We start from the raw sequence: 13,114 nt of genomic DNA on the forward strand, positions 1-13,114 counted from the left end.
CCGGACACAGCTCTCACTTTGGTCGTTCCTCTTCGTAGTCATCAGTTTTATTTATTATATAATTAATAATATAGCGAGAGTAGAGGGAGGCAGGCCAGTACAGTCCGATTCGGTTGGGGAGAGTTCTAGCCCGACCAGGCCCCCTTTTTTTCCCCCCCCTTTTTTTTTTTTTTTTTTTTTTTTACCCGGCCAGGGAAGTTCCTTCCTTCCTATGACACACTGAGCTGCTCTGTCATCTCTACTTGTTTCCTTTTGTATGCATCCTGTCCCAGAAATGCTTGTTACTAACCTAGCTCTGGGGAATTTACTCCCCGGAGTCCTTATGTTTTATGTCCTTATGTTTTCTTCTTCTTTCTTTCTTCTCTGCAATTCACGGCCGCATCCTGCTGCGTCCTGCTGCGTCTGCCGCATCCACCCATGCTCTGCAGCGCCACATTACATCCCGCAATGCCCTGCTGTGATGTTCATATGCACAGAGTAGTCAGGATCCGGTATAGGAGACTGCACTACTCAGTATGACACGATGTGCCCTGCTATGTAATGAACTTCCACGATGACCTTTGAAGTCACTGTTCCATTATCTTTAATGTGACTATTATTGCCACTGTTCAGCACACCCCCAACCGGCCCCGTCAGAAACCGCATACCAAGAGTCTGGGTCTGCCGAGGTTTCTTCCTAAAAGGGAGTTTTTCCTTGCCACTGTCACAATAGCCACTGCTAATGCTTGCTCTTGACGGAATTACTGTAATTGTTGGGGTTTTGGAATTTATAGAGTGTGGTCTAGACCTACTCTATCTGTAAAGTCTCTCGAGATAACTCTGTTATGATTTGATACTATAAAAAAAAGGAATTGAAAAAAAAAATTGCTTGAGTGCAGTAAATCAATGGGAAACATACATGTGTACAGACAAGGCTAGCAGCAGCACCGCCGCATCAGACACGTTTCTGGTGTGTAAAATCCATGCAGTCGCCATGCAGCTGACACACAACAGAAACGCCACGCTCATGCCACGCTCACGCCACGCTTACGCCACGCTCACGCCATGCAGCCAGTTTGTGGCTGGCCTAAGAGCTGTCTTTTTCCGGCTATGGCTAGGAATTAGAGAAAAAACATGGTCACTACATGGTTCTCACAAGAAGGGTAATACAAATGTATGTGGCAGGAAAATTGCATATGTGTTAGCCTTTCCCATCATGTAAATTACTGTGACAACACAGCAACAAAGAGAGCAGGGTGTGTGTGTGTGTGTGTGTGTGTGTGTGTGTCTGTGTAGGCGGCTGGAGGTTGGAAGGAAAGGGTAAGAAATAGGGACCAAAGAACAAAAACAGAGTATATTTGACACTTTGTCCACTTATGCTCAATCTTCCTCCCCAGGTGCCATTTGTTTTGGAAATATGGTCATGGCCATGATGGAGCCAACGCTGCCAATCTGGATGATGGAGACCATGTGTTCCAGTGAATGGCAGCTAGGTATTTACAATGCTCTGTACATCTTCAGTACTCACTAAGAAAATACACATTATGCACTCACAGTATACTACACTCACCTAAAGGATTATTAGGAAAGCCTGTTAAATTTCTCATTAATGCAATTATTTACTCAACCAATCACATGGCAGCTGCTTCAATGTATTTATGGGTGTGGTCCTGGTCAAGACAATCTCCTGAACTCCAAACTGAATGCCAGAATGGGAAAGAAAGGTGATCTAAGCAACTTTGAGCGTGGCATGGTTGATGGTGCCAGATGGGCTGGTCTGAGTATTTCACAATCTGCTCAGTTACTGGGATTTTCACACACAACCATTGCTAGGATTTACAAAGAATGGTCTGAAAAAGGAAAAACATCCAGGATGCTGCAGTCCTGGGGGGCAAAAATGCCTTGTTGATGCTAGAGGTCAGAGGACAATGGGCCGACTGATTCCAGCTGATAGAAGATCAACTTTGACTCAAATAACCACTCGTTACAACCGAGGTATGCAGCAAAGCATTTGTGAAGCCACAGAAGCAGAAGACCCCACCAGTTACTACTCATCTCCACTAAAGATAGGAAAATGAGGCTATAATTTGCACAAGCTCACCAAAATCGGATAGTTGAAGACTGGAAAAATGTTGCCTGGTTTGATGAGTCTTGATTTCTGTTGAGACATTCAGATGGTACTGTCAGAATTTGGCGTAAACAGAATGAGAACATGGATCTGTCATGCCTTGTTACCACTGTGCAGGCTGGTGGTGGTGTAATGGTGTGGGGGATGCTATCGTCAGAAATGTAATGTCAATGTAATGGATATAATGCAACCCAGTCTCACGGCAGTTTGTGAAATGTTCACCTAATTTAATCTATTGATTCGTTTACACAGACACGTTTATCTCGTTTTTTTCGTGATGGTCAGCACGTTTTTTAAACTGTTTGTGGCGGCACGAGAGCGGACAGAACAGAGGAGGTGGTATTCTAGATGAAACCTACCTCAAAAACACCAACAACGCCACCCTGGGAATTTCACCCAGAGAATGATTTCAATTACTTCCCAATTGCAAGGTTATTGATATATTTAAGGTCACACAGGTAAGTATACAACGCAGCCAGAGATGAGGTTCAATTTTTAAAAGGAGCACATTTTATTTCAATAAGTTTAAAAACAAAACAGTTTAAAACACATTCTTACCAAAAAAGGGGGAGAAAGTAATTGTGCTGAGGCTTACCAGTGGAGGAGAAGGGAGTACGAGGGCAGTAAGGGATCACAGGGAAAGTCACTCGTGAACACACAAAAACACACAACAGTGAACACAGCAAATGAAAACGGGGAGACACACAAGGGAATGTGGAGGATAACCCGCCAACTGAAGATCTACAAGCGTTCAATACATAGTAAAATAACGGCAACGAAATGACAGTGAAAATGAGTGCGGAGGCAGCAAAGCCACTACCCTACCTGTAGCACAGCAGAACAACTCACAGAGTGAGCGACCCGGAAGTGTACAGTACTTCCGTCACCAACGAGCAAGAAAGGGCGGTAGGAGGACAACTAGGTGTTTTTATACGGTGGCCCTGCAGCAGAGATTGGCCAAAAGAGCGCCAGATAGTTATGAGTTAAACTCATACTGCTACATAATGTATTAAGAGTGACTACGGTAGTGAGTAGTATGAAAAGCCAAATATCAGCATAGGGAGGTTGGTTGGGGTGGTGGATTGGTCAAACAACGCAGGACTTTCACCCAGGAGACCGGGGATCGTGTCCCGCGTGTCACGTTTCCTAAACCCAACCGTTGCTTTCTTCTTTTACTTAACCCAACCGTCCCGTTCTTCTTTTCCTAAACCCAACCGTCCCGTTGTTGTCCCGCGTCCTGTTATTGTTTTCCTAAACCCAACCGTCCCGTTCTTCTTTTATTAAAACCAACCGTCCCGTTCTTCTTTTCCTAAACCCAACTGTCCCATTGTTGTCCCGCGTCCCGTTAGAATTTTCAGCAATTCCGTGAAACCGCCACAGATTTTGAGTTAAGGGACCGTGTTCATTTCATGGAATTCTGTGAGATCAACTTGCAGCTTCTCTGCTGCAGCCCTTTGGTGTTATTAATTTGTTCCAGTTGGTTGTGTATGAAGTCTAGGTCAGATAAAAAGGATGAGTGGGGAACAGGATATTAGGGTGTCATGTGCTGGCAGGTGGAAAGCACAAGTCTTTCTTACAGGCAATGGAAGATGTAGAGATAGAAGATGCTTATCTTGGAAAACCTGCCAACACCTTCAGTCTCTCATCTCTCTCTCTCTCTCTCTCTCTCTCTCTCTCTCTCTCTCTCTTCTGTATGTGTCTGTCTGTGGCCCAGGCGTCGCTTTCATACCAACATCCATCTCCTACCTTATTGGAACCTACATCTTTGGCAAGTTAGCGCACAAGATGGGGAGGTAAGGAGAGAAATTATCCTTATCTACCACAAACAGGAGTTAGTGCAGTGCTAATTGGTGGTTCTTACAAAAAAATCACGTCATCTGAAGTAGAATTCTGGCTGGATTACCTGAAAGAAAAAGGGGAATGTTTTGAATGGTGAGGGGAACTTCAGTATTATTTTCTGGTAAGTCATAATGGTGATTTCCTGTTACATTATAACCTTATCCCAACTCCCATATTTTCCTTCTTTTTCATCAAAATATTACCCCACCTCCACATTACCCCAATGGAAAAAATAAGTTAATTTGCCATGGGCTGCCAATAAAAACTACTAGCCAAAATAATAAATACACATTATGCTTATAGAGATGTGTTAGCTACACTGTTCATTCCCAGCTATTAAGCAACATCTGTGATATATTGATGATATTGGGTGGGAGAGTGTACATAACTAATAATAATAACATTTTACAGTATTTCATGAGTTATGTTAATGTACACTAAGCAATGAGGTAAAATATAATATTAAACATATGTATGTAGATATGTGTTATACGCATGAAAAACATACATACTTTTTCTAAATTTAGCAAACACTATGTGGTTGCTCTTTGTAAAAATGTTTTCATTTTGATAACACTGACCCTGGCTTATCTCCCGGACAGATGGCTTTGTGCTCTCATTGGAATGGTACTACTTGGAGCCAGTGTAATATGTGTAAGTATAAGGCTGAGAACTACACCATTAGTGGGAATTCAGATATCAGATATTAGAGCACTGGAGGGTCACTAAAGAGTTTAGGGAATGGAGCAGAAATGTTGCTGCTTAAAATAAACTGAACTCTAAAGAGGATTTGTGTGGTGTGTAATAATAGTGTGTTCCATTTACCTCGGAACTCTGACGCAGAAGCTGGGAATGACGTCACAATTGAGTTAGTCTCGCTTTGCCAGACCTTCCTCTACAGCGCTGCGGAGCAAGGTCTGGCTAGTCCACACAACATTATGGGATAGGAGAAAAACGTGTTCTGGTTCATTGCCATTTCTTTAAACCAATCACAATTGTCTTGGGCAGCGCAAGTGCCAGCAGCAGGCCCGGTATCGCTGATAAATAGTCTCAGGAAGGAACTTGTTTTGGTGGAACGTGTACGTTCAAAAGTTGTTTTAGTCGCGCAGCAGAAATCTCTGATAGGTCAGATAGTCTAGCTAGCTGTCTGGATTTACCCTGCAGAGTTCTAAGGAGCAGTTAACCATAGTCCTCACAAATCCACCGGAGTTTAGAATGTCAACACAAAGAAAGAGGAAGGGGACGGACATCCGGCTGTAAAAAACATCCAGATTGTCCAAATGATCCACATTATCCACCTGTTCTATATCTCATGACTCTCCAAATTCATTCACCCCTCATTCTGCCAATGGGAGTCTGCATTCACAGTTATTTCAATGTTATAATCAAAAAGCAGCCAGCATTGCTCCCAAATGGAAAATGTTTGTCGTTTACAAATGAATAAATTCAAATTGAATAAACATAAATATACATTTTTGTAAATCTGTTCTGTTCTAGGTTCCATTTGCCAAAACCATCTATGGTCTGATTGTTCCAACCTTAGGTGTTGGTTTTGCTATTGGTAAGTCATAAATGTAATACTGTGCTTATCAAATACAAGTGTTCCCATGGCTGAGCGTGTAAGAGCTGTATCGTCTGTGCTGTGTTACAGGCATGGTGGACTCATCTATGATGCCTATCATGGGTTACCTGGTGGACCTGCGCCATGTGTCTGTTTATGGAAGTGTGTATGCCATTACTGATGTGGCTTTCTGCATGGGACTTGCTTTCGGTAAGAAGGAACCATGAAACCTTAGCAGTATTATAAGGATACCTCTGAAGTGACTTTGAATTTGAAAAGTGTTGGGAATAGGGGAGGTACAGATTAGAATATTGTCAATTTATCAAAGTTGTTTTATCAATATTAATAAAGTTATGAATATGTCTATTAATAAGTTTACCAAATTGACCACCCTGGCACCACCCTGGAATCAGGGACCAATAACTGAACTGTGAAAATAGTTGGTATTCTCTTTTTTTTATGATACATTTTTCATTGTTTTTTATCATTACACATACAGAACAGAGAAACACAAATTGAACAAGAACAAAAACCCTCTCCCACCCCCCACCCTCTGCCGTCTCGAGGAAAACAAAACAAATGAACAAACAGAAATCACACCTTGCCTAGTCACTCTCCTCTATATCTTGTGGCGCTGAGGTCATTAGGTCTGATATTTGTTCTGCTGTGTTTTTCCATAGGTTGATAGTCGATGATTTGGCTTTGTTAATCCTTGCTGTAGAGAGCTCAAGTATAACTATGTCTAGAAAATACGCCAACCACTGTTTTATAGAAAGCGAGTGAGGGGGGAGCCAGCATTGAGCTATCATTTTCTTGGTTGCAGTTGCGCCGGCTAGCCAGATATTCCTCTATCTCCCAAGCAGGTGTAATTTATTCATCATTAAGTAACAAAACAATCGGATCAGTAGGAATTCGACATCCTATCACAGCAGATATTATTGATGTTGTTTTATTTCAGTACTCATGCACCTGTTTACACTCTCAGACCATGTGCAGTAAATGTTCCAGTTTGTTCAGGTTGACAGAATGTGCAATAAGGAGTGGGAATGACTTTAGAAACGTATCTCTTCTGGGCAGTCCAATATGTCCTATGACATATGTTGAAGTGGATATACTGGTGATTTGGGTTCTTGGAACAGTGGAAAATTTTGTCCCAAACTGTCTCCCAATTAGTTGCGTTCCCCTTAGGGCTCAGCTCTTGCTCCCATTTCTTTACTATTGGGAGTTCTCCTATGGAAACTTGCATCAGTTTAGCATAAATCTTGGACACTAATCCTCTCACAGGAAAATCAACAAACCATTTAATGACTGGATGCGCCTCAAGACTGTTTCCCCATGGCACTCCATAACATTTTAGGGCTGAAGATAAAAGAAGAAGGATGTCTTGGGGACCTCAAAACTAGCTCTCAGGTCTTCAAAACTCAACATACCTTTCTCATTGAATAGCTGGTCTAAAGTATAAATACCTCTGTCACTCCACTGGTTACAAACAAAGGGTTTGTTACCAGACAGTAAGTGTGCATTGTGCCATATTGGGGTATTCAAATGCCACTTATTAGTGTAGCGTAGTTGCTCCTCCACCTGTTTAAAGTTGGTCAATGTGTTGGTGTTAATAGGGCCATAGGCTAGCATACACTTTTTTGGAAACACACCTGTAAAGACAAGGTCCTGAAGTCTTAGACTTCCAGTGAGGTTTTGCTCTATTTCTCTCCATGGAACTGTAGATGAGGGGTCCATCCACACTCTGAGGGCCCGTAGCTGGAAGGGTCTGTGATACATTTCAAAGTTGTGGTGGTCGTGTTTGTGGTACGTTGCAGGGTACTTTAGCCTAGGTTGTTTATTATTCCAAATATACTGCTGAATTAAGGTATCAAGTTTCTTCCAGAAATGTATTGGTGTGGGTAAGGGGAGCATTGTACTTAAGAAATTCACATGAGGAACTATGTTCATTTTAACAACAGCAATCCTGGACCATAGCAATGCCGGCAGCACATATCAATTGGCCAGATCCCTTTGAACACTACTTAATATAGTTTCATAGTTATCCTGGACAATTCGCTGTAGGGATGCGTGTATGGTGATGCCCAAATATGTAATTTTGCTTTGGGTTGGTATTGTAACACTAATGGCTGATGTCTCCAGCCTGTTGTTCAATAAGAGAAGATTAGATTTATTCCAGTTAATTTTATAGCTGGGAATTGAGCCAAATTCATTGAAGATCTTAAGAAGTTTTGGAATAGAGTCCTATAGATCAGAGATGTACAACAAAATATCATCTGCAAATAATGATATTGAGCTGCTATTGGATTTAATCTGGACATTACAGATTTTATTTTGCCTTATGGCTTGGGCTAACGGTTCAAGAGAGATTGCAAACAGCATGGGGGAAAGCGGGCATCCCTGTCGTGAGCCCCACTTGATGGGAAATGGCTGAGAATGCAAGCCATTGGTTGAGACTATGGCCGTGGGATTCGCATATAAAGTACACAACATGTCAATGAATTTGGTCCCCAAGCCAAGCCTCTCCATTATTCACCACAAGTAGTTCCACTCTGATAAAACTGCTGACATTGTTGGAAAGTTTTTGGCTTCTTCTATTACATGAAATAGTCTGCGTACATTGTCTGCAGCATGATGCTTTGGTATAAAACCTGATTGGTCAGGGTGGACTAGTTTCATGATAAAGCGCTCTAGGTGGAGAGCCAAGACTTTGGAATAAAGTTTATCAGTCCCGATGAGGCTGATGGGCCTGAAATTTGAGCAATCCGTAAGATCTTTGCCCTTTTTGGGCATGACAGAAATTAGCGCAGTGTTTGTTGGTGGAAAGTACCCTTCTCTATGGCTCTATACTTGCTTATTTTAATTGAGTGCGGACAGTGCGTTTTAGTTTTTATTTATTCTACTTATTTAATTTAATTTAAATTTTTATTGCATTTATCTTTATATTGGGTACCTCTGTTCTTTTATTGTGTTATCTATTTATTCTGTTTTATCTTTTTGTGCAGCACTCTGGAAACATTGTGTTTGTTAAAATCGTGCTATATAAATAAATTGGATTGGATTGGCTGAGGTTAAAGCCTGTAAAATGGTAGGTCCTAATATGTCAAAATATTGTAGAAGACGTTCTGATGGAATTCCATCCAACCCTGGCGTTTTCCCTTTTTTAACTGTTTTTAATGCTGATTTGAGTTCCTCTAACGTTTTAGGTTGACCCAGTTCTTCTGCCTCCTCTGTGTCAATTTTATTTATATAGCACATCTCAGCAAAAGTGCATGAAATGTTTACATGAAATGAATACAAAATTAAAAACAGATAGAATACAGGAATATAATTCACAATGCAGTACAATGAATTAAAAAAGGCAATGTCAAAAAGATAGCTCTTCAGCCTTGATTTAAAAGAGCGGAGAGTTGCTGTGGACCTACAGTTATCCGGAAGTTTGTTCCAGATATGTGGAGCATAAAAACTGAACGCTGCTTCGCCCTTTTTGGTTCTGATTCTGGGGACAGCAAGCAGACCTGTCCCAGATGATCTAAGAGGTCTGGGTGGTTCATAGTTTACAAGGAGATCCAAAATGTATTTTGGCCCTAAACCGTTCAGTGATGTATAAACCAGCAGAAGTATTTCGAAATCTATTCTTTGAGGCACAGGAAGCCATTGTAAAGACATAAGAACTGGAGTGATATGATTCACTTTCTTGGTGTTAGTGAGGACTTGAGCAGCGGCATTTTGAATCAGCTGCAACTGTCTGATTGATATTTCTGGGAGACATGTAAAGACACTGTTACAGTAGTCAAGTCTACTGAAGATAAAAACATGGACAAGTTTTTCCAAATCCTGTTGACACATAAGCCCTTTAACCCTTGATATATTCTTAAGGTAGTAATAGGCAGACTTTGTTATTGTCTTAACATAGCTGTTAAAATTCAGGTCAGAGTCCATAATTACACTAAGATTTCTGGCTTTGTCTGTTGTTTTTAACATTGTCGTTTGAAGTTGAGTGCTGACTTTTAATTGTTTTTGCTCCAAAAATAATCACCTCAGTTTTTTCTTCATTTAATTTAAGAAAGTTCTGGCACATCCAGTCATTAGTTTGTTCAATGTAACTAGCCAGTTTTTGTATTGGACTATAGTCCCCAGGCAACAAGGTTATGTAAATTTGTGTGTCGTCTGCATAACTATGATAACTTATGTTGTTGTTTTCCATAATCTGAGCCAGTGGAAGCATGTAGATATTAAACAGAAGAGGCCCCAGGATGGAACCTTGGGGAACTCCACGTCATATTTGTGTGCTCAGATGCATAATTACCTATAGACACATAGTAGTTCCTATTCTTTAAATAGGATTCAAACCACTTTAATACTGAGCCAGAAAGGCCAACCCAGTTTTCCAATCGGTCTAGTAATATGTCGTAGTTGACCATGTCAAATGCAGCACTGAGATCGTACGGTAGTTTTGCCACTATCTGTATTTAAGTGGATGTCATTATCTACTTTAACAAGAGCCGTCTCAGTGCTGTGGTGTGGTCGAAAACCCAACTGGAAGGCATCAAAAATATTGTTTAATGACAAAAAATGGTTGAGTTGTTGAAAAACCGCTTTTTCAATGATTGTACTTAAAAATGGAAGGTTTGATCTCAGCCTATAGTTGTCCATTAGTGACGTATCGAAATTTTTCTTTTTTAAGAGTAGCTTGATGACTGCAGTTTTCAGGGCCTGTGGGAAGATACCTGAGCGAAGAGACGTGTTTACAATCTGTAAAAGATCTGAAGCCAAAAAATTTGAAACATTTTTGAAAAAGCCGGTTGGTAAAATATCAAGGCAACAGGAGGAGGTTTTCAGATGTTGTATAATGTCCTCCAGGTTATTTTGGTTAATCATTTGAAATTATGTCATATTGGAATTTGTTTTGCTTGAACACTGTGACAACGCATACCCTGTACCTGTTATGGAGGCACTGACTGTCTAATTTCCAGAATTCTTTCACTGAAGAAGATGGCAAAGTCATTGCAAACCTTGGTGGATAAAAGTTCAGATGCTACTGGTACGGGAGGGTTTGTTAACCTATCGACAGTAGCAAACAAAGCACGTGAATTATTTTAGTTTTTAGCAATAATGTCAGAGAAGAAGGATCGCCTTCCATTCCTGAGTTCCAAATTATAATTATATTATTAAAGTCTCTCTTTATAAGCGTCATAATGGACCTGGAGATTCGTTTTTCACCACCTTCGTTAAGCTTTTCGACACTCTCTTTTTTCGGATCTTACAAGTGTGACATTTCTCCATGGAGATCTTTTCTTACTAGAGACAGCTTTGACCCTAGTGGGAGCAATGGCATCAATAACATTTTTAATTTTACAGTTGAAATTATCTACAAGCTCAGTGACTGAGGCCCGAGAAACGGCGGGTGTGGAGGAGAAAAGCTGAATGAATGTTTCACTGGTGTTTTCAGTGATATATATTGTTTTCAGTGTATAGTTTTCTCATTATCTTTGTTTGAACACTTTTGTGCACAGAGATAAAGCTGTTAAAGAACACACAGGAATGATCAGAGAGAGCAACATCTTTCACCATAACCTTGGAAATGTTCAGACCTTTAAGGGGTGATAGAATGATTATATAGGGTATTTCACACTGTTCCTTATGGTCTCCTAATGGGGTATGTAACATTGGTTGGGCTGAAAATGGCCTGGTTGATATTTTATTGGCCCTTATGCATCCCTGTGTTTTGGCCCTATTTGTAACAAGAGCTTTTCTTCCAAATATGGTATGGTCATGAATATTTAGATGAGCTGCGCGCTGATTGGTTGAGCGACTTGCCATACGCACATATTAGAGATGCGCTGATTGGTTGAGCGAATCCCCACACATACACAACATTAGAGAAGCGACAGAATCTCATATTCCAGACACTGCAATGTTTCATTACCAAATTCACTTCTGAGACTTTTTAAGCGAGAAATCAACTATATAAAGCTGAAATATGGGGCGGTTTACAAAAATTTGATGGCTAATTGCAAATTTGGTAAGATGTGTCGGACTTTAGGAGCTCCACACAGTCTGACGAGAAAGCGGCAGCCTGCTGGGCTCCATACCCAGGGCAAAGTCACCCTTTGTGGATACTGCACTACGGGCTCCGGCCCAGCTGCCGGCATAACTATAATATATTTACGGTTTGAATTTCGTCACGCCACTTTGATTTTAAGGCATTTTTATGAGCCGTGAGGCGTCTTTGTAGGACGAGCAGCTGCTTCGGCAATATGTCCCATTCATTACAATGGGGAAATACCGCAGCTAGCTAGCTACACTTTCGCCATAACTAAATTATATTTACAGTTTGAATTTCGTCCCGGCACTTATATAACATCATTCCCCAATGTCTTATAAAGCTAACCGTTGTGTCCGATTTGATTTTAAGGCATTTTTAAGGAAGGCGGTGGTCTTTGTAGGACGAGCAGCTGCTTGCTATATGTCCCATTCATTACAATGGGGAAATACCGCAGCTAGCTAGCTACACTGTCGCCATAACTAAATTATATTTACAGTTTGAATTTCATCACGCACTTATACAACATCATTCCCCAATGTCTTATAAAGCTAACCGTTGTGTCCGATTTGATTTTAAGGCATTTTTATGAACGGCGCGTCTTTGTAGGACGAGCAGCTGCTTGCTATATGTCCCATTCATTACAATGGGGAAATATCGCAGCGGTGCTCACTCGCGCATAACTAAAGTATATTTACAGTTTGAATTTCGTCCACGGCATGAATATTACAGGTTCCTCAAGGTCTTACAAAGCTTAGCTAACACTTGTCCGATTTCGGATTTCAATTGAATGTATTTTTGTGAATGTCAGAGTTAGGAGGAGGCTAGCTGCTCTCATTGATGGACTCCATCTCACCGCGGCTCTATCAATGAGACTCGCGGACAAGAGGCTTTATTTCCCCAATTGTTTGTTTAAATAACTCAACACACATACCCATTATAAGATTGACCGGAACCCTGCGGGCTGCGGTAAAGATTGCGGTGTAACAAGCTCGCTGACACTGCGGTCAGGGTGGCGATGTAGCAACACAGGCAGCACCAACACCGGAACTAAACTCCGACAACGAATCGGAGAAAATTTCGCAATTAGCCATCCATTTTCGTAAAGCGGCCCATATTTGAGCTTTATATGGTTGATTTCCGACAAAAGTTTCAGAAGTTAATTTTGTAATGGAATAGCAGATCTCGCGCGTGACCTTGCTAGCTTCAGAAGACTACCTGATCTCAGGTCAGTTGTGTAGCCTATGTGTTAAATGGCTGACTGTTCTCTTAAGGTTCCGGATTTTGAGATGCTTGCGTAAGCAACTAGCTTTGTTGGGATTCGCCCCGTTTTCAGCGGCAGTTTCAAAATACGAGATTTTCATAGTAAAGGGGTGTCAGTGGGACTTTGAGCTTCTATGTATGTCCTATTTACCCACCGAACTGTCGTTATTCAACTATGACAGGGTTTTGCATTCTATCACCCCTTTTAGAGCTAAAAAAAAAAAGAAGTGTCCCTTATTGTGTGTGGGCTCCGTCACATGTCAGTCAGTCCATAGTTCTCAAAAACACAACACAGCTC

At 41.1% G+C, this 13,114-nt stretch overlaps 1 protein-coding gene across 1 annotated transcript in view; it reads left to right on the plus strand.

Moving 5' to 3' along the window:
- The window catches only part of LOC120548394 (synaptic vesicular amine transporter-like), a 65,344-nt gene that overhangs the window by 39,942 nt on the left and 12,288 nt on the right, over positions 1 to 13,114 (plus strand). The window contains exons 10-14 of the mRNA XM_039784658.1: positions 1,377 to 1,472; positions 3,822 to 3,900; positions 4,549 to 4,600; positions 5,444 to 5,507; positions 5,598 to 5,717. Of these exons, the coding sequence (XP_039640592.1) occupies positions 1,377 to 1,472; positions 3,822 to 3,900; positions 4,549 to 4,600; positions 5,444 to 5,507; positions 5,598 to 5,717 (411 nt within the window). The remainder of the gene's footprint in view (positions 1 to 1,376; positions 1,473 to 3,821; positions 3,901 to 4,548; positions 4,601 to 5,443; positions 5,508 to 5,597; positions 5,718 to 13,114) is intronic.

This window comes from Perca fluviatilis, chromosome 19 (assembly GCF_010015445.1).
Source record: "Perca fluviatilis chromosome 19, GENO_Pfluv_1.0, whole genome shotgun sequence".
Taxonomy (NCBI): domain Eukaryota; kingdom Metazoa; phylum Chordata; class Actinopteri; order Perciformes; family Percidae; genus Perca; species Perca fluviatilis.